At 47.1% G+C, this 21,480-nt stretch overlaps 7 protein-coding genes across 7 annotated transcripts; 1 reads left to right on the top strand and 6 right to left on the bottom strand.

Annotated features, from left to right (window-relative positions):
• Positions 1–135: 135 nt before the first annotated feature.
• On the bottom strand, positions 136–1,547 carry FIESC28_01102 (uncharacterized protein; the record flags this gene model as incomplete). The annotated part of the gene is made up of 3 exons (XM_031155253.1): positions 136–925; positions 978–1,241; positions 1,297–1,547. The coding sequence occupies 3 exons, from the start codon at positions 1,545–1,547 to the stop codon at positions 136–138; spliced, it is 1,305 nt and encodes a 434-aa protein (XP_031020665.1).
• A 4,208-nt stretch (positions 1,548–5,755) lies between these two features.
• On the bottom strand, positions 5,756–7,408 carry FIESC28_01103 (uncharacterized protein; the record flags this gene model as incomplete). The annotated part of the gene is made up of 3 exons (XM_031155254.1): positions 5,756–6,032; positions 6,083–6,790; positions 6,840–7,408. The coding sequence occupies 3 exons, from the start codon at positions 7,406–7,408 to the stop codon at positions 5,756–5,758; spliced, it is 1,554 nt and encodes a 517-aa protein (XP_031020666.1).
• A 755-nt stretch (positions 7,409–8,163) lies between these two features.
• On the bottom strand, positions 8,164–9,009 carry FIESC28_01104 (uncharacterized protein; the record flags this gene model as incomplete). The annotated part of the gene is made up of 1 exon (XM_031155255.1): positions 8,164–9,009. One exon carries the CDS (start codon positions 9,007–9,009, stop codon positions 8,164–8,166), a length of 846 nt encoding a protein of 281 aa, XP_031020667.1.
• Positions 9,010–10,588: 1,579 nt separating this feature from the next.
• Positions 10,589–12,890, bottom strand: FIESC28_01105 (uncharacterized protein; the record flags this gene model as incomplete). The annotated part of the gene is made up of 4 exons (XM_031155256.1): positions 10,589–10,712; positions 10,912–11,056; positions 11,216–11,794; positions 12,164–12,890. The coding sequence occupies 4 exons, from the start codon at positions 12,888–12,890 to the stop codon at positions 10,589–10,591; spliced, it is 1,575 nt and encodes a 524-aa protein (XP_031020668.1).
• Positions 12,891–14,372: 1,482 nt separating this feature from the next.
• On the bottom strand, positions 14,373–16,328 carry FIESC28_01106 (uncharacterized protein; the record flags this gene model as incomplete). The annotated part of the gene is made up of 1 exon (XM_031155257.1): positions 14,373–16,328. One exon carries the CDS (start codon positions 16,326–16,328, stop codon positions 14,373–14,375), a length of 1,956 nt encoding a protein of 651 aa, XP_031020669.1.
• A 1,624-nt stretch (positions 16,329–17,952) lies between these two features.
• FIESC28_01107 (uncharacterized protein) lies at positions 17,953–18,765 on the bottom strand (the record flags this gene model as incomplete). Its single annotated transcript, XM_031155258.1, has 1 exon — positions 17,953–18,765. One exon carries the CDS (start codon positions 18,763–18,765, stop codon positions 17,953–17,955), a length of 813 nt encoding a protein of 270 aa, XP_031020670.1.
• A 995-nt stretch (positions 18,766–19,760) lies between these two features.
• On the top strand, positions 19,761–20,859 carry FIESC28_01108 (uncharacterized protein; the record flags this gene model as incomplete). Its single annotated transcript, XM_031155259.1, has 2 exons — positions 19,761–20,165; positions 20,233–20,859. The coding sequence occupies 2 exons, from the start codon at positions 19,761–19,763 to the stop codon at positions 20,857–20,859; spliced, it is 1,032 nt and encodes a 343-aa protein (XP_031020671.1).
• Positions 20,860–21,480: the final 621 nt, after the last annotated feature.

Here is a 21,480-nt window from a genome sequence, read left to right on the forward strand (position 1 = left end):
ATTAGCAAAAGTCTACTAAGAATACGTAACATTCTTCATCACCAATGGTATTCAGGAACATAAGAAATGATAATGTAAAAGGGTATTATTAAAGGTAGTATGTACAAAGTAAAGAATTAAGTTATGACAAGATCCTTAGACCTTCGCTGTCAGCGACGTTGTGCTCTCCGTTTCCCCGAAACTATCCTCTCTGTTGGAAGATCTTATACGGTCCAGCTGAAAGCCGGATTCATTGTTTGCATTGGTAGCATTGCCTCTCTCGGCAAAGCTAGATCCAGTGACATCATTGTCCTCGAGAGGATGAGACCTATTCCTGAAACTGTTGATGACCTGCTTACACGCAGCTCGAGAGGTGTAATAGTAAATTAAGGCGTTCCAGAAGCCCTGCAGGGGCAACACAAAGGCACTGAGGTATCCCAAGCCTGTGGATGAATGGCCGTCAATGAGAACGTACAGACGGTTTGCGCTGGCGGGAATCCAAGTGATGAGCATTCCCGTGAAGAACAGAAGGGCGGTCTTGGCGTAAGTAACAGCTGCCTCGTCACTTGGGCTGCGCTTCCGGCGTTCCAGCTGCTGCGTTCTGATATTCTGTTGTTCGGTTGGATTCGCGACGGGTGGAGCAGCAGGACCTGTGTAGATGTTTGCTGTATGGACTGGCTCGGGTCTAGTGCCGGGTCTGAAGGGTGACTCGAGCTGGGGTGGGGCAGAGTCCGACGTTGTGATAGTGATGTTGGTGGTCTTGGCAATACCCGTGATATCTGAGTTGTCATTTTGTGTCTGCGTCTGTGTTCGCGTCTGCGTACGCACGCCCTGGGATCCAGTGTTGTAATCGTTCGAGTTCGAGAAGTCGTTCAGGCGAATCCTCCATTTATAGATAGTCAGACCGGCGCGGATGTAGATTGCTGAGCACATAAGGATGATGAGCCTATAGAGTATTAGAACTGTTGATGAAGAGCCAAGAAGCAGGGATGGGTTACCAAATGAGTCCGTATGTAGCGAGCTGCCAAGCATCCCACTCGACAGTTAACCAGCACCACAAGTTCGCGTTGCCGTATGGGCGATGTCCTTCGCTGTTTCGAACGAAGATAAACGTGATGCCGATGGTGAAAGGGACGCCGTAGCATAGAGCGATGTAGAGTGGCTCAATCTTGCGTAGCCTGATGCCGTCGAATCGATAGTAGAAGGTGAGGTATACGTTCGCAGCCATAGCTAGAGCCCAAAAGACATCGGCAAACATGAACCTAATAGATGATGAGCGACCAGGTAGGTGATTGGCGTTGTATCGGAAGGACTTACGTCTCAATTAGGAAGGCCTGTGTTTGGCATCCCGCAGAGTTTGGCCGGTTGGTGTAATCCTGGGACATGAGTGTAGCGACATTACTCATCATATTTCCAAAAGAGGCGTAAAAAAGCATGCGGCTGATAGGCTTGTGGAACAACTTCGAAGAACAAAAGGTACCGATAATAAAAAGTGAACCGAGAAGACTAGGCACAGAGCATGTGCGCTCAATGGCGCTGATGGCCGACGCTGCTGTTGAACTGACCATGATGGAACTCTAATGGACAAGCCAACCCAAACAGAACGATGAAGAAAAACAACAATGCATGCTCCGCAGATGGCAGCTGAGTTCCATATAAGATAGAGGCAAAAAGGGGCAGCTGATTCAAGATGTGGACAATTCTTGCTTCTTCTGCAGGAGATCGTCGCACCGATTGCCATGCTAGCGAGCCCCATTTTCAGCATGGAAGGAAAGGCAGCGGGCGATCTGCTCCTACCCCTGTCAGACATGATAAGACTGGCTGTTGAAGAATCTAATTAGTGCTGATCTTTCATTTTGTATGGGGGGTAGGATCTGCGCTAAATGCAATACCCTGTTCCTGTGGCTCCTATATTCATACGAAAAATTCATGCGGCTCATCTATACGACACAGTTTCATATTCAAGATCATTTTAAGCCAATGGCATCTCTGAACAGGTATTGTAATCCTGACAAACATAAAGCGATCGTGAAACCCTCGGCTCCGAAATCGTGGATGCGAGAAATCTCGCTTCAAGACCCTTGTGAGACCTTTCAGGGGACAAGCAGTTAATGGGGAAGGCAAATTATTCCCAGAGGCATTTTACGACGTGTCTCATGGATTCACGTCACTTGTCTGCAGGTCCAAGCGCAACTATACTTATTCCCGCTAGTTTAGAAACTGCTGTGGAATCTAGCGCCAAGCTGCAACGACGATCTTTTTAGCGGTAAGAAAAGGACAACTGTCGCCCTCACTAAACTTTGGTGACCGGGCACCTCCCCGAGTGTCGTCCTTTTTGTCGTCCTCTAGTTGATGTCAGCCCTAGACCCATGTTTCCATGAGACCGTCGGGGGTTATCTGTCTATCATCCGGAATTAAACGTCCTGAAGACCCGAGTCAGCCCCATGCATGCCTTCCTTCCTCGATCTAGCGCCAAGAGAATGACATTCTGAGTTACTAATTACAGCGGAGAACTGCTTATTTATTGGCTCAAGACAATCCACTCTCCTGTCCCAACCTGGTCATTGTCGGACAAACGGCTTTATGCAACTGAGGTGGCTCGAATAATGATCAAAACGCCAAGAACGCTTCACGACTCGCTTTTTCTCTGATCTACAATCATTCAAAGGTCTCGTGTCGGAGCTCAAAGACAGACGCGCTTACTTGTGTCTTTGTAATAACGCTAACCCCCACTGGTCTAAGAATCACTAGACCACAGTCTGAGCACCGGATACCCCAGACCGGTAACCGAGTGGATCAGTATCACGTGAAGATACGTTATCGTGGCGACTCCAGACCGGATGTGGCGCTAGCTCTTGTGCTCAAGCTTTTTCCAGGCTGATTTACTGGAGAGCCAAGTTCCCCCCAAGTCTTCCGTGCTGCTCCCGGGTAACTAGCCCCTTGGCGGACAGCCTCAACAAATGTGTAATTAACATCAATTAAACACACATGCGTGATTTGATATAAAGGTTCTGAGCTGTACTTATCCGACAAATGCTTAGGGAGCTACAGCCTCAGGCATGAGTTTGACTGAGGAACAGATAGTGCATTGTGACAGACAATAACACATCAACTACGAAAGTGGAAGCCAAGTCGCGTTAACGGAAGCGATCTTCGCCACCGCCCGCACAGATGTTTATAGCAATATCAAGTAATACAATTCGCCTACAAGCTACAGTTTGAGGGTTATAAACAATGGAATCTACTATTGTTCTCCGTTATCTTGTGGACCAGAAGTTGGTACTTGTGCTTACAATGATGTACGTGCGATCTAAAGGTGAAACTAGATGGCTGTAACGTATCTTTCAAGTCGAACAGTCAGAAATCGAGCCTTCCTATAATAACCCGCCGTTAATAGTGTTACATAGATGGATAGCCTCAAGCTAATTCAGGCATTAAGCACGTGAATGCATGTAGGTTAGTCAGATTCATAAACCCAGCGGTGACTTGACAGACCCCGCGGTCATCGTTAGCGTAGAAGCCTTGGCAGGGAGAGAAATGACGCACTCAAAAACTAGATATGATGCGAGAAACTTTACGACCTCAACGACTGACAGTATCCTGGCAGTTCTGAGATCCACTGAAAGTACCATTTTGTTTAAAAGAAGCAACAATTATCAATCGATTACTCGTGATATACAGCATGAATCAAGCAGTACATTCTTTTGCTACTTATGCACCAATGGAGGACTGATCCGTAAGGGTTTGTTCACGGTTAAGAAACAGCAATGACGTTACTAGTGCTTTCACTGCCCCTGCCACAAACAAAGCATTTGAAGACCCGACACCTGTTCGCATGAACGCACCGGCAAAACTCCCCAGCACCAACACTATCAAAAACCCAGCCCGTCGATTGCGGGAACGATTCCCTGGCCTCAATAGGCTTGGATCGATGACGAGGTCAACCCATGCTGCTGTCGCCATAGCTGTTGTGATTTCCTGTATGCGAAAAGGTCTCATGGAGGCTACTTGAGCACCCGAGGCAAAGGCGAGTAATGCTAGTGAACCCATTGATGAGGGGCTATTGCCAGATGAAGAGTATACGGGATGTATAATAGCAGCCACAAACGTCAGAAGCGTTTGGACCAAATGACTGGTTATCAACCACAGACGACCGCATGGCCCAACAAGATTTGCCAGCTGTCCTGTCATAATGGCTCCAGCCAGGAACATCCCCAGACTCATGCCAACGTTGGATAAATTGAATATCGAATCATCATGCCCGGCAAGACCTACAGCCAGCACAACAGAATTGCCGGTCTGGTTGGACGCAAAGCATTTGAAATCGGGGTAGCTCACGGCATCCTGGATACCAGTGCTAAAGGTAAGAAGCAGAAGTTGAACTTCAAGGAGAAAGTCAACGTTCAAGGTAGCGGAGAGGTAATGGCGGATTTTGTTGCTGGATTCTTTATGCTGGTCAGGTGGATGATGTTCTTGCATAATTAAAAAGTTGAACACGCGTGATTTGAGTACAACAATAAAGGTAAAGAACTGGTGGTTCGGTATTTAATTAGATGAGGGCCTCAATATGTAAGTATCATTATTTTATAAACAGGTCAAGAAGAAGAAATTTTTTTAACATATAAAGACAGATCTAGCACGTAGTTCGTAACCTTCCAGAAGCTATGGCAAGCCTTTGTTCCAGCTTACAGAGCTTGAAACCTTCTTGATGGTGCGGGCACCGGGGTTAACGTCGGTCATGAGGCGGAGAATAGAATCGCACACTAGAATCGGACACTGGTATCGGGGACTAGAACCACAAATCAGACTCTGAGACTAAATTTGTTTGACCATGCACTAAGCTGTAAACAGCATAGAAAATCAGCCGATCACGTGCAAGTGGCTGGTTGCATCCTAGTACTTTTACAAATACAGAACAAACTAAATAAAGCATATAAATAGTTGCATACTCTTTGTTTTTAAGACCCATCCACTTCCATTCACATAATCTGCAAACGCACAATCAATCATCTTGTATAATATTCATTTAAAAAGATACTTCAACTTCACAATGTGTAAGAAGGCAACATGCAATTCTTGCAGTAAGGCTTACGCACCCAATATTAGGCTATAACTGATTGTTGATTCACTATAGAAAAAGCAACATGGTGGGGTTGTGGCAATCATGTTCCTAAGGTTATGTCGGAAATTCCTAAGGATAGCTGGTGTCCTTGTGAGCCTCAGGTAGAGAAGGATGGGGCAAAATATCCTCCGAAGGGTGAACAACCGGACGCTTAGCTTTACTTTGACGGAAGTTGCAGCTCCTGTCTCTGAGAGCCATCGATCTTCACCCCACTAGTTTCGTTACCGTAAGGCATAGAATGGTATGAACTAGGATGGACGCTGTATGCCAGAAAGGTTGGATTAGGCTACTTAAATTCATCTTGCGACGCTTTTTCTAAAGGCTCTTATACTTGCAAAGGTATCTCTCGATGTACTCCTGATTTGCGACATGTGACCAGATATATGTGTTATTGCGGTCATCGGCTCACCTATAGCGTTGAGTAAGTGTTAATGCCTTCGATATACGCTGAAGTGACATTGATAAAGTAAACACCCAGGGCCTAACATGTGATTCCAACCGATGTGCAGAGAATTGTAACATGGGCATTATCCATTATATCTGAAAGAAATCTGTCCGTAGCCTCATTGAAATAACAAAGCCAAGACATACCAATCCCAATTTAGTTGTCAGCTCTAGGGGTTTTAATATTGAAAGTGAGCAGCCACTTGTCGTCTAATCTGCATTGTGTAAATATTTGAGAATCTCTTCCGCAGCTTTCTGTCGACCTTCCCATTCCGGATGACGACTTGCAACCTCCTGGGCAGCTTTTTGTATGTCCACTGACTCCGGTCCAAACAGGGTAGCTAGAATCGCCTCCGATAGTTCATCTTCGGTCCAACGGGGTTTCGCTTTCTTATTTCCCCATCGTCCAATGCCAAGAAGCTCCACTCGGTTGGCAAAGTCATAGCAATCTGTCCAAGCGGGCAGAAGTACCTGCGGGATACCGGCACTAGATATCGTGTAAGCATATTGAAAGGAAATCTGGGGTCGTATACGTACCATAGCCCTTCATGGAAGGAATTCGCTCCGCCATGATTGACAGAACATACAATGTTTTTTGACTCAAGCACAGACTTCGGCTCAGCCACAAGCCAATCCGTGACACGTGCTCTGTCTTGTTTGATATACTTTTGCAATGCATCAGTCGCCCAAAGCCAGTCGCCAAGATACGAATCTGGTTCCACAGCATTGCATGGCTTTTGATCCGGCTTTCTTCCCAGCTTCCACAAGACTTGGAGAGGTTTCTCAGTAGATCCCCACTCCCCATCCTTCTCCAGTACCCTTTTGAGAGCTTTAGCCATTTCATATGCCTCAGTCGGGTTTGACTTGTGATGTGTGCCCAGATTTATGTATACTGTTGGTCCTCGACTCAACCATGCAGCTAAATCAGGGTCAACGTCTGCGAGACGCGGGGCGGCGCGTACAATAGGACCACAGGAGGTGAGTTGAGTCGGAATGACACTGAATGGGTAGTCGATGTCGGGACTGTTGGCCACGAGGATGGGGAGATTAGCAGGTGCCGGTCTCAAGACACCGAGCTCCATCATGGTCATGAGTTGAATTGACTTATCAACCTCTTTGTGTAAAATCTTCGTCGCGTCCTTCAATCGTTTGTCTGTGAGCAAGGTATAACCAGCTACAAAGCTGAAGGCAATGTTGACGGGGATGAGACTCCAAGGTATAGGATACGGTAGCGCTGAACATGCCCTATAATATGAGCTTGGAGATTGTCGCAAGGATGGGATTGACAGCTTACATCGGATATTTCCACAATGCAGCCAGTCTTGGTTGGACTGGAACAGCAAACTCTTTGATCGTGTTTGGTGACAGGACCATAAACTTGGCTTGTCGGTGATGACAGAATGTCAAGCCATGTGTATACAAAGGCTCAACGATGGTCAAGTCCGGCTGCACCTCATTAAAAATTCGCTGCGTCTCCAAATAAATTGCCAAGTACTCTTCCGGTGTCCAAGGAACCATAACAGCCGGTAGAGTAGCAACGCCTTTAGCCGAATTGACAAAACCCGGAGTCAGCTCTAGCGTGTCAAAAATTGCTGTCCCAGGACGTTTTGTCGCTGGTCCCCAGCTAATTCCTTTCACTTCATGAAAGATGAAGGCCTTCGGGGTTCGTAGCTCCTGCTGGACGGCTGACGCCTGCATGAATTTGGAAGCATCATCGACGCCGGTTTCCAGGTCTTGGAACGAGGCGATGTGGATTTCGACATCTGGGTCAGCGAGGCCAATCGCGTGTGCTGTCGCTAGAATGACGTTGGCTTGGCCGTAATCGCTGTTGGTGAAAAACAGAAGACTTGGAATTCGTGACATGATGACGGAATCGCAATAGTAAGAGAATTGAACAGGAGAGAGAGTGGAAGGCCCTGGCTCTATTAATTCATTTTAACAAGGACCCTTGTCAATAATCAATACAACGTGAGATTACTGAGTAGCCTATGATCCAGCTCTACAAGTCACTATTATAAGCCGGCGTCGGGGTGTCAGAAGCATTGACCGCCAAGAGCATAAGAGACGAAATAATTTGGTCATTTTGGGCTGTTCATGAGAGCGTTTAGGCTACTTTATTTCTGTACCCTAACTTGGATGGCAATTCTTCTGTCACCCACCTGGCCGGTTGGGTGTTCACTCTTGTCAAGGTTACCATCAGTGTGGATCGCCAAGACTTCTGATGGACGGCATTGCTGAATGGGGCTACATTTTTCAATATAGACCGTGGTCTAGACTTACTTTTGGTCGCCGCTTATCCTTTGGGAGAATGAGCTCCGCTGACCTTTTTCAGCTTGGCAGATATGAACACGGTTGTCCAATACGAGGGTTTTACCGCATTGTACTTAAATGTCAGCCCTACAGGGCGCAAGTGATTCTCTAGACAAGATTGCTTGAAAACTTGATCTTGGATCGGCCTAGTGCTTATGACGGCTTTACTTCCAACCTAGGCAGTTCCTGTACTTTGACATCGACTATAGGTATTCAGAATAATCTCCACCCGCTGAATCAATCTCTGGGAAAGAACCAGTGTAACATCAAATTGAGAACTCAATGAACCGTCGACATCTGTAGTCTTTTCATACTATGATAAAATCCTCCAAAGTTCCCTGTTCCATTGCTTCCACACATCTGTCTCGAAGTCGTCTCCTTGCATCGCCGTCATTCTCGTCCAAATTGACAATATGGGGAGAGCCAACTCCTACTCTACGAAAGCATGGGAGGCCGTTGACTAGACCTTGCCCAGATGTCGATGACACAAGAAGCAGAAAATGAGCTCCAGGGTTATGATCGTTGTCGTCATCTTCTTCTTCCAACATCAAGGGTACGGCGACCAGTTCAGACTTCTTGTCTTTGTAATCGGTTCCGTGTACTCCAGGCAGATTGAATCTCGAAAAGTCCATGATGGTACTTACATGACAACGCGCGTCTCCCGTACGAATGTAAATGCCGCCATAATCATCTACATCGCATGGGTGAAGTTTGATGCCACATAGATGGATCCAGCCACCAGTGACCCTACCAAACGGGTTTTCTGAGTTTTCTAGATCGACCTTTGCGTCTTTCACAACAGCAAGACGTTGGGTATCGTGATCTTGTCGAAAGGCAATAGGTCCGTTGACAGAAGCCCAAGACCATGATGGCGCAGTGTAACTTGTTGGGACGCCTCGTTCTTCTCCAGTGTCTGTCAACCAGGCCAGGTCACAAAGGAGGCTTTCCCTCCACAAACCCGCAAGATACTCGCCTCCAGGATTATCGTGCAAATGGCGCTCCAGAAACACACGCTTGGCTATTCCCCCAATCGCAGGGAGTTTGTCGCTTTCCATAGTTAGATACCGCTCTGTGTACCTGTAAACTATGACACCCCAAGTATCCTCAGCGTTTTCATCTTTTGCTGTCGCTCTTCTGTGTATTTTGAAGTTCATCTTACTATTTTCGTGTTGGAAATGCCGATCCTGCGGATAAAATCCTGATCTACATTCGAAGTACATTTGAGTGGACGCGAAGTGTACCGTTCGGGGGGATAAGTATCGTTCTTGAAGGGCCCATGCACGCTTTGATAATGGTTCGTCTGCCAGTCCGATGATATCACCCCAAGGTATCACCTGACTGAGGGGCATAGGAAATATAGCGACGCTCCCATGTGTTCCATCCTGCTTAAACGGGATGTAGGTATACTCGTGGCCTGTTATCGGCCCTAAGAACCCTTCTGAACAGTTTCTAGCCCTAGTAGCGGATATCGTAAGATATGCGTTTCCGTATATATCGCACATTCGAGCTGACTCATGCACCCAGTCGTCTTGGTCATCTTGAACAATACAGAGGCTGTCGATCCAAATATAAGGAATACTCAACTTTTGGATTAACCAAAAAGCATCTTGAAACGTCTTTGGGAATGATTCAAGTGGTAATCCCTCTTTAAGTTGATGTTTGGTGCCAGTGTTAAGTGTAAAGGGCTGGACGGAGCCCCAGCAATGACTAAGGGCCGCATACTTCATACCCGAGGGAGGAGAATTGCATAGCGACACCTTGCCTCGGTTGTAGTCATACTTTAACAAACGAGATGGTTTGGCGATGTCAGTAATGTGATGTCCATGCTGAGTTGAACAGGTCGATAACCATTTCTCGACGGATAGAAGACTGTAACTCGATCGCGGAGATTTCGAAATAGTACGTCCAGGGATGATATCGACGAGAGAGCTGTCTGTAAATGGATTAACATACTAGATAGACTGAGGATGGCGAGTCGTCAATTCTTGGGCCCTGCCGAAACTCACCATTGTCGACAGAAAGCCCAACTCCGCCTAGCAGCCAATATTCGGCACATACATAGTCAGCATCCAATGCCATCAGCTGGATCCCTTGACCGCTACTGAGGCCGCATAAATGTAATTCCACAGAGGACCCGTGGGAGAACTTCCTGATTTCATTACCCATTCTCTCTCTAATCCTAATCATACCTGCAGCACTACAAAGTAGAGCTCGGCAAAGGTCGCAATTTTCAGCGGCTCGATATAAATCTTCCAATGTCTTGTGGTAAGGAACAAGAATTTCTTCGCGTTTATGATCTGTATCATTGTGCGACTTTGATCGGAAGTGAATAACATTGTCACATTCTTCAAACTCGCTCCATCTTGAGTCCCAAGACCGCGAGATATTGAAATCCTCCTCAAGCCTGATCTGTACGATGGCAGCGAGGTCAAGGCCGGAGCAAAGTTGACAAAGCATATTTGTGTAGGTAGATGTAAATTAAGTTTAGCTCTATCTAAAATGCCGCAGCGGGAATGCGAGTAAGCAGCCATGATGATCACGTGGTAGATCCTGGATAAAATTCGGCTTTGTCACCCTGCCTCTAACAGCAGGAGAGAGTCTCTCAAATATACAAGATAGAACCAGCTGGGATACTGAAAATTTATCGTTGATGTTTTAGTTAAAGTGATTATATTTATGTATTCTCTGTGTTGTAATTATTTACTCCAGGCTTTCCGAACTGAGTTTCACTTCTTAAATACCAGCGTTACCTAGGTCGACGACCGCTCCACGGGCCTCATCGGCTGCTTCCCTCTTCTTCAAGGCAATTCCAACGAGATCGACGACAGCACCGCGCTTTCGGTAACGTCGGCGAACACTAGTAACACTTGATCAGGAACAAGGTGAAGGATAAAACCTCCCAGGATCGCCAGTATGATGCCACCTCCTGCCAAGGATGTGAATTAAAACGCTGTCTCAATCGGCGTAGTATGTAGAACTGTCTCGAAGCTGCCAAGTCTGAGGTTATTCCACTATGTGCTGAGGAAATGGTGAACAGCAGAAGGTATATCACTTACCAAAACGTGCCATAAAATACGAACAGCCCAAAGACTTCATAGCTCCAAAGCAAGCCAACAGTAATTTGTCGCATGTACTTGACCCGGAAGAGATCAGATGGAAGCAACGGGTCCTTTGCGACCCAGCCTTCGACACAGATGGCGGCTGGTAATAATAGTGCGCCCGTAACGGATGTAATATAGATTCTGGGCAAGCGCCACCCATCCGGAGCTCAACCTCCATCGGTCGAAGCATAAATAACGAGGCAAAGACTAGATACAATGGTGAGAAGAGTATAGCAATCTATGCAGAAATTGGAATTACCGTGTCCAAACTTCTTGGGAACAGTAAAGAAACCACATACAAGCATGACCACTTCACAAATAGCTCCGATCCAGAAGAGCCAGCTCCAGTTGATCAGCAGGGCACAGAGACCTGCTATCAAGATACCCACAGGGGATCCTAAGCAACCGCAAGCCCCATATGACCCGAATACTAGATTCTTGCGGAGACCTGGCCGATACGTGCTGGAAAGTAGTGACACAGCGGTAGGCATACAGGCACCAGCTCCAACCCTCCGTATAGCGCAGCAAATGGTAAGCATCGTGGAGTTCTTACTAAAACCGGATGTTATTGACCGAACGAGCAGCCATGTATAGCCACACATCAAGACCCATCGAGCGCCATATTGATCGCCTAAGCGGGCGAAGGGAAGAAGGAGTGCAGCAGTTGTCAAGCTTGGAACACCTGCTGGCCAACTGCGGAGCCATTTCGGGATATTAAGAGCTTCAGAATTCTGCGAGAAAACGACGTTGAAGCCACTGATGAAGTATTCGCTCATCTTCAGGGATCCTATGGTGCTGAGAACAAAGCTGACTTCTATCAACTTGTTGGAGCGTAACACTAGAGGGCATAGCGGATAATTTACCAGGGGAGAAGTAGGAATATCACTCCGAGGGGAAAGATACTGAGAGTATCGAGTAACTGTGTATGGTTGCGAGATGGATAAGAAAGACCTATTGCCTTTGACATATGATAAAAAGAGGGGAGATGATTCTTTACATACTACCCCCTGGTGTATTTTTAACCAGATTCCCGTAGCCGAGTGTCTGCTGCCGGCCCCTACATGCAGATCTGTACCAATCGCCTACCCCGACATGCTGGTGGGCCTGTAAATTCTGAAGTGAGACAGTAAAAGTGTCCCGTTTTTTTGGGTGACGTTACGAAGTTCGTTCACCTCCTACCAGATTGGAGCCGATTCTCCCTTCCTACCAGTCTTAGGAGGATATGCAGCGACCACGGTCGTCAACCATATGGAGTATCCTAGCAAAATACACCCTGCGGAGTACATGACAGGCTGATCGAAGATCTCAGGTAAAACTGCCACCCCCATACTGAATGGCGCGAATGTCCATATGGCGCAGGCAACATTGGTAAGGCAAAAGCCGAGAGAAAGACCGTTCCGTGAGCCGCGAGCTAGATACTCGTGTGTCGGTCCGATGATCATGAGAACGTTGGTAAGCGCTCCGGTGAGGAGGAAACATCCAGGGCCCAAGAAATGAATTAAAGACCAAACGAACGCAAACATAGCGAGCTGAAACCAGAATAAGTAGGCCAAGATAGAGGAAATGGCAGGGTCCCGTCCAAAAAGAGGAGAGAACGTAGCGACGCGGTCTTTTGGGTTATATATGCTATACCACATGGAGAATATTTCGAGTGTCGCCCACACGGATAGCGAAAACGCGGTCCCCACAAGGAACCAATGGTAATTGTATTGCGGCGCAGCCCGGGAGAAGAGGTAAACAAATGTCAATTCGTGGGCTACGTATAATGACTGCATCCAGAAGGGTATCGGGCCAAGGCCTTCCCGGACTTGAAGTCTTATGGCGTAGACATATTGTAGAAAGCCGATGACGAAACATGCGGTGGAGCTCACCATCACCTGAGTGTTGTCCAGTTGGATCCTCTCCACGATGCGTTCATAGTAGTCGATATCCATGGTTTGAGTCGAGCGGGTAGTGGAAAAGAAGAATGTAGAATCTCCAGATGTAGCCTTTGGGACTGTAAATCGTAAGGGATATGTTTTTAATAGGTTACCGGGCAATGTCTCTGGTCGTTCCAGCAGTGAAGAAGTGACCAAGCTCCTCCTTTATACTAGAAATGAGTCCCGCATGACTCACAATGACCTTGCACCGCGTTGCCGTAGCATAAGGTCTGATGACTTAATTTATGGATCCGGGATTCGGGTCATAGAGCAAGTACAGATCTCTGGGTGCCGCTGGGTACTTGGCGACTTGGAAAAAGGTTCCTGTTTCGCCCACCATGTCAATCGGTGCGAACGGCCCTCAGCAGGTTAGAAGAATTGGCCCCCAGAGGCATAAGAGACGAAATAGTTTGGTCACTTTATGTCAACTTAGAGTAACTCTTAGGTTAATCTATTTTGACAACCTAAGCCTTAGAGGAGAATTCTTCTGTCAACCACCTGACAGCTCAAGTGTTAGGATAGAGAACAAGTCGGCTTAATTCGGGACCTAACAACAAGTTCGGGGCTGTTCAAGGTCCCGGTATCCCGTCAGCCAAGGCAGGGATCCCTAACAAGCAAAGATGCAACACGATCTCATTGGATCCGGTACGACTGTCAGGTGTATCTTCTAGTGGAGCCCTGCACATCTTTGGATCTTTACCGGGTCCCATTCCAATAGGATGGGCGCGGGTTCAAGTCACTCGCAGCTTAAAATTTACTCTAATTGTGGTATTGGAAAAGGAACTGCCGGATTGGAGGACATGTTCTCCTAAATCTTCGTCCTAGGTATATTGAGATAATGCAGTTGAATTCATTGCAAGTTAGTTTACCATCAGATTGACAAATTCTCCTGGCTCCGTGTTTCCTAGTGATCTAGAGGCGTGCCTCTTGTATCGCAAGATTGACTGGGCAGCGTCGATCGTAAACAGAGCATGAAGGTAATCATGCTTTCTTAACCTGCTTCAAGACTCCCAACTCAAGCATAAAGTAGAGAGTTCAATTTTCCACCCGCTTCCGTGGCTTCCCGCAGATCTCGTATCGTAGGGTACGTGCCATCCTGGATTGTGTCGCTCCGACATTTACCGCTTCTTTCTGCTTAGTCAAGAGTACGCACTTGTTCCGAAAACACCCTCTACCGTTCGGACTATACCTTAACGGCTGTACACTAAAGTAAAATCCCTTCCATAATTAATTTTATATATTAAGTTCATTCAAGTTTAAAAGGATAATATCTTGCTCTTCGGAAAGTAAGCCGAACAACATGTGAAAGTATTCCAAGTGTTTTCTACATTTTTTCCCAATACATGTGGAGCAAACACTGACTGAGTGTCAGAGGTGTCAGAGAAGATCAATGCATAGATTAAGAAGTATTAAATGTTCCATTAGCTTACTATGTAAGTAGAAGTATATATATATATCCAAGTACAATATCATTTGTATAGTACAGACCGATGTAAACTATACGGACAGCATGGTCAAGGCCACAAGCGCTCCAGCCATTGATGCCCAAAGCATGGACCGATGTTTGTTTGATCCTGAAGCAATGACTGGTGTAGATGGTGCCTCTGCAGATGATGACGAGCTAGCCTTGTGTTCTCCTACACCTCCAGCGGTAGCTGTCTTGACTGTAAAGGTCATTGAAGTGTTGTGCTGACCCTGGTGGATAGATGATGCCAGAGAAGGATACGCTGGGGAACCAGTGTGGTATGCTGAGATGACTGTTGGAGCAGTCTCACCTAGTGTTCGATGAGGCTCACCACCGTTGGACTTTGGTGAGTCCTGGCCGGAAACAGGTGGCTTGCCCTTGCTGTCGTGGGAGCTGCCCTGCGATCCCTGCGTCGGGTATACAGAAGGCTTCTCGCTACCTTGCTCTGGCACATGAGGTCCCTGCGATCCTGCAGTTGGAGCAGGAACATGATACTGGCTGTTTCCAGAGCTAGGCTGAGAGCCACCTGGTGATGCCAGTGTAGGTCGAACAGATGGATGGTTCTTCTCACCTGATGGGTAGCCTTGAGATCCCATTGTAGGTTGCACCACAGGATATCTGTGACCGCTAGCGTCTACCTGATAGCCACCGATACAGCCGCTGGGTAGTTGAATTACTGGAGGACCGTAAGTCACAGCGCTACCATCAACAGTCACATACGTGGCAGTAGTTGTTGTCTCGGGGACTACGCCGGTGCTGCAAGTGACATACTTCACCATAGTCAAGTAAACACTCCAGACGCAGTCGGAGGCAGGAAGATATGTGGGAAGACGACCTTCGGCTGTTGTCTTCATGGTGGTAACACCAGAGGATGGAAGCGTCTTCGAGCCAGACTCTTTAGTCTCAGAGGACGAGGAACCTATCAGAGAGGTTGCCTGATCTGGAGGTGCATAAATCTGGGTCGTTGTGGACTTTGAAGACACAGGGATGGAAGAAACCTCCTGGCTTGTAACCGAGGTTGACAGAGAGCTTGGCACAGAAGCCTCAGTTGTTGTAGTAACAGAAGTAGAAGCTGCTGGAATGGTCTGAATAGTCGAATAAGGCGAGGTTGAAGGTTCAGATGATTCAGGGGCCGAAGTGGAGCCAGTCAGGCTCTGGGTAGATGAGGTAACGGGCTGCACGTCGGACGCTGATCCTGTAGATGTGGAATCAGCGGAAGTAGCTGAAGGCTCATAAGATGATGTCTCATCGTCGCAGTCGTCTGTTGAAGCCTCGGTGGTGGCAGTACGGGTGTAAGACGAGTCTGTAGTAGAGACCATAGTGGAGTCTTGAACAATTGACGAAGTCTCTGATGACGTTCCATGTGTAGATGAAGGCTCTGTTGACGAAGGTTCGGTTGCCGAGGACTGGATTCTAGACGAGTCAATCGTTGAAGATTCAGCTGCTGTAGTCTCTGTTGATGTAGCACCGGCGGAAGTGGTCTCAGATGAAAAAGGCTCGTTTGTGGAAGACTCGACTGATGTGGTCTCGACTGAGGTGGTCTCGGCTGTTGGAGCCTCGCTCGATGTAGCCTCAGTGGTGGCAGCCTCAGTGGTAGTAGGCTCGGCTGATGAAGGCTCTGCCGATGTCGTAGTTGGAGCTGGCGCTGGTCGAGCGATGGCTAGGTCATTTCCATTGAATGACCTCGTCCCTTGATAAGTGTTGATCAAGGCACAGTCACTGCTACCATCCAAGAACAATGCAGCAATGCAATTACTGTTAGAATCGCATCTATCCACGCAATCCTGAAACTCATCTCCCTGAGAGTAATAGGCAAAGATATTTCCATTAATTGTGGAAGTGTTGCATAGGATCTCGAAGTTTCTGCCGTTAGGGCCGTCGGTGTAAACTCTACCGGTTAATTGACTGCAGGTTTGAGACGCCAGAACACTTGAGATGAGAGACGGGTTCAGAGCCGTGAAGGCTACGAGACGATTTGACAGCTGCATCGTGAGATAACCCGCGGTTAAACGAAAGTGCAGCAGAGTGTTGGAGAACGACAAGATGAGAGGGGCTATCCAGGATATTGTATCTCTATTTAAGAGACTTAGTTATCTACATGAATTTGGGGCAAGCATGGTAGGATTCTGGAATCTAGACCTGTAAAGTAGACAGGGGGAAATTTGCTCTTAGCCGAACTCGTTCAGAAACGCTACCCATCTTAGGTTGATTGTCGACTAGCATGGTGATTGCCGATTTACCGAGGGCGTTCGCTGGCAAAGCTGTAGAAGCAGTGTTGAGTTGTTTTCTTATTTGAGCTAGCGGTCAACTTCCTTCAGTCAGTAGTTCGATGGTCTAGTACGGAACGGGAGAGGCACAGGGGCTCAAGTGTATCTTGGGAAATTAGTTTGCGGTGAAAAATCAATAGTTTGGTTTCTCTTCGATCGGGGCTGAAAAACGTTGCCAAGAGGCACAGTCTAACCTGGTGGAGACTAGTAGGCAACTTTATCAGCGAGTCACAGATCTCGCCTGCAATTACCCCTGTTTACGCTACAGGGTAAAGCGCATAAATACGAGATAATGAACTTGATATCTTATATAGTCTGAAATCTCAAGTAAGATCTAAGACTCTTACACGTCTACTTATCGGGTAGCTTGCTTTAAACACTTATCTTTAATACTGAAGTACATAGCAGCTCGACTTTAAAGTGAACCTCAACTGAGCTATAGCTATGGTCCAACGGACCTGCATCATATGTTCAACCGCACCCGATTCCTGTTACTAACGGTTCTTCAATTTAAGTCTTCGTTAATTTATATACATTAACAGTTGAAAGTTTCTATCATAAACATAAACTTGATCTACTTACTCTTCAATACCATACTACTCAATACTATAACTATAAAGCTGTCGAAACAGTAGGAACATTAATCTCTATCGCTTATGCTCGCCTTTGCACATTCATTCCTCGTACACTACGTTGAGCTGACCATTTCAGTACAACATCTCAAAGTCACTGTATTTTGGAATTTTCTGAGGCGTAAGTCCCCAGGATACATGTCGAATCAACACAAGCTCAGAATCACTTGAATTCCCAATAGTGTACTTTGGACTCGCCTCGGTGGGGGAAATCTGTAGGGTACCATTGGGCGCTGCACCATCGGTACGTGAGTGGCATTGGCTAGCTCGCTCTATACGACTTATGAAAAAACACGTCTCGTCAACTGTAGTACCAACTGTGAGAAGACAATGATTCTGAAGGGTCATAGCCTTACCCTTGAGTCCCATATGCCAATGCTGTTAGCCATTATAGTGAAGGAACGCAGGAATTCGTAAACGCTAATGTCGACAACTTCTTCTGAGGTGACACCAAGGCTTCCAATGTCTTGAGCATTATTTGAAACAATTGACCAAGTAAGTTAAATCAAATAAAAACATAGGAGATAGCCTGGACATCACTATAACGGTATGTAGCGTCTTGTGTGGTTATATCTATAGGTCGATTGAAGACAATCCATGCTATAAAATGTAGGTATGACATGCAGCATAGGAACTGAAAAGAAGTCTTATCTTTACTATACACAGTAGTTAACGTAAGCTTAACAAGCCCTATTGTAAATTCAGCTACTATTTTAAGAAACAACCGCCGCCTCCATCAATGGTGTAGCTACACTGCGAACAGAAGACTTTTCATTCACCTCTTCTCGGACAGGTCTGTCAAAGAATACTCGTGTCACTTTCCCAGCCTCCATATGCGGCACCGCGTGGGAGATGTCGCCTACGACATCTGCATTGCTACGGAAGGCATTCACAACCGTCTCGATCGGCGAGACATACGCAGAGCCGACGTCGCCCGCGGACCCATCAGCATTCTTCCGAGGGTAGACGGGATGAAAGATGGTGGTGTACTGGCGATTGTTGTGGTTCAACCCCAAGAGCTGGACAGGGAGCTCAGCGAGGGTGTATTTCGTAAAGTTCTCAAGTCGTTCCTCGGTCAATGTGGCGACAGCCAGGCGACGCTTGATGTAGAACCCAGAGCTTGTGCGGAGCTCCTGGTCGAACTGGTCTCGGTATTGGTACATGATGTCATGAACCTTCTGGTAATCCTGATCCTCGATCTGAGACCAGCGGAGAATAGTCACGTTGGCTGACAGCTGATTATCTTGCCTCAGGCGATCAAACGCGCTGGTCACAATCGCATCCATGTCATCACCCTTCTTGATGGCCAGTCGCTGAGCTCTGGTGATGGTCATGTTTCGCGGTATCATCATCTCATACTTGTGAATTTCGTCACAAATCAGGAAGACGATATCGCTAAACTTTTGCTGAAGGCACTTGACAAGATCGTAGACGTTGTTTGGGTTGTCAAGAGGAGTCTCTCCGAGACAGATAGCCACAGCGCAGTGGCCACCGGCAGCAAATGGTTCAAGATCGAGATGGTACATGATGGCCGGTATGTTGTTGTTTGGTAATCAAATGTCAAGAAAGAGATGTTATCGGGAACTTTCTAAAACCTGGAGACACCGGTAAGAGGAACCCTTTTATCCCTCAATTTTGTAGGATATGATCCCTGGAACTATTGCTGGGTCAGTTTAGGGTTCACATGGGTGTCTTGAAGGGAAGCATTGGATACATCATTAGAAACCCATGTTCGCAACTCCACCTGTTGGTTCAACCCTGTTATTTATCTGATAACGGCGTTTTCAATTGTTATCTGAACTGATCATATCGATTTGAAATCCTATGCAAAGCTATAGAGACAGGACGCTTGGCAACTATAGTAACTGACCTTCCGCTTTTAGATAAAATCTCATTGTGAGGCTTCGTTCAACCTTTCACCAAGTCCATGTCAATAACCCATAACTCTATATGATCGTATGATCTGACTGTCCGCAAACTGCGACCTCATAAGCGAGGAACACTGCTCCATCTGTAATGTCACGCTGTCAAGGCCATCGCGGATATCATTACTCCGTTGATCAACGACTGATGTTTCACCGCTAATGATAACTTGTTCCTCTGTTACCCACCTATCAGTGTCATGTGGAAAGGTGGTTTAGAGCTCTAGCGCCCAGTCTTGTCAAATCGGAGCTTGAGAAAGCTATCTTTACGATGTGCCTATAACAACCTCAGTTGAGTTTGTGCAGAAAACACTTAGTCAGTAAGGTTTCGCTGTGCCCTTTCCACAGACATTATGCTTTCGCTAATAAAAGTAACACAAACAATGGATGAACCAGAGGTTCAATGATTCCAGACACCCTGTAGCCTAAAGCCTAAACTGAGAAATATTTAAGAGGCGCGACACACAATCAGACTCTCCTCTTCAACCCATCATATAACAAGGCCAGCCTCTGGAACCGACGTCAAGATGACCGGCCATCCTTTGTTACAAGTCATATCGATGAGGTCCGATGCGCGCGACCTTTAACATCACGTACAAATGAAATCTGCTGGACCATTAAACGACAGGGACGAGATAATCCGTTACCTCCGTGGGCTGAAGGAAGCAGAACACCGACTGTCAACCATCCAGTCGACTTTATGCCACCCACTTCGCTACCATCACAAGGGCGAGAATTACAAGCCTACGACCTGGAATGTTGGCGGAGGTTCTAGCTGGCTCCACAAGTTGGTGTTTTGCTACAACAAATCTGTTATGATATACGTTCTGGACCGAAAGCAGGAGGCCAAGTGTGTGAGAAATGGTATCCTAAGGTACTTGGACATCTGGCTCTACCGACAGTCATTTGAGCCCTACCAGTCTCAAATCGAATTCGGATGCCATATCGCAGCAACGTCGAACGTTTGGTGGAAGGAAGGTCGCTCAAAGCCAACAATGGAGGAAGTATTTCGCTGGCACCAAGGCTTGTGTCTCGACTTGAACGACGGGATACGTCATGCGGCACCTACAGCCTGAACTGCTTCAATCTCTACCTAGTGTATACTTGGGAAAGGGACACGGCCCCCTCTCGACGAAAGAGGAGATTCTCGCCGCTTTCAATCAGTCGTGCATCCTCCAACCTACTTTCCAGTCTCTATTTATTGTCATGGATGGACCATGTGGTAGACCCGAAGGGCCGTTCAGACCCGGTGATATTGGCGACTTACCAGTCCATCTGGTTAACACGGATTGCCATCACCCCGAACATAAGGACGCTTACTGCCAAATTAGGACGACCTTCAATGTGGCTATTAAATTCGTTAGGGAACGATCAACCATGGACAGCAAATTGCCCAACGCCTCCCTCCTGGACGGCTCAGTGGATATCGAGGAAGAAGCCCGAAAGATAGGTTGGGATGAAGCCAAGCATGGGAAACTCCCCCTGGATCGCCCTTCTTCGACATGGGTGAACAGGAATAAGTATACGGAGTGGACGGGGCGTGGTGCAGTGAGACACGCTGGCGCCGTCTGCCTGGCTCTCCGCTTCTTGAAGTCGACAAGGCGCGAAGTTCCACTGGAGGATCACTGGTGGTGGTGGGAACGCCCTTTGCCCACCCGAAGACCTGAGACTAGGATCTCTCCACAATCTCATTTGTGAATTGTTCTCATCCTTGGGTGCTTCTTACCAGCACTGGCATGGGTATTTCGGGCGCGCGCTCATGATGAGATTCGTGCCATTTGGACGCCCATGGCCAGTAGCGCATCACCCAAAATTGTCGTCTTTGTGAACAATGAAACACATGGATGCTACCTTCACGTGTGGGCATCGGTAATAATGAAGCCTCTTCTCGCTACTATTGGGCAGTTCTGTCTTGTCCCATTTTCGCAGAACAAACATGCATATCGGGTAGTCGAATCACCGCTGCCCCAGATATGTAATAAACGAGTGGGTCCCATCACAAAGAACACATACCTGGCTTGGTACCTCGCTTAAATGAACCCAACCTTGACCCCAAGTCTTGCCCTCCCATCAGGGTGTCAGAAGAATTGGCTGCTAAGAGCATAAGAGACAAATCATTCGGTCATCTTGTGATAGCTTAGGCTAGAAATTAGGCTACTTTACTTCTGTGGCCTAAGTCTTAGACGGCATCTCCTCTGACATACACCTGCCTCCATGGATCGACCGTTTCGATCCTTATTCCACATTCATAGCTGAATATTTGTCAAACGTCCCTCTAATTCTGCTGTCTACCGCCCTTCGTCGCAATCGCCTCGTCGG

The sequence above is a fragment of the Fusarium coffeatum genome (assembly GCF_003316985.1).
Source record: "Fusarium coffeatum strain FIESC_28 chromosome Unknown BRIP53273_contig_32, whole genome shotgun sequence".
NCBI classification, from domain to species: Eukaryota; Fungi; Ascomycota; class Sordariomycetes; order Hypocreales; family Nectriaceae; genus Fusarium; species Fusarium coffeatum.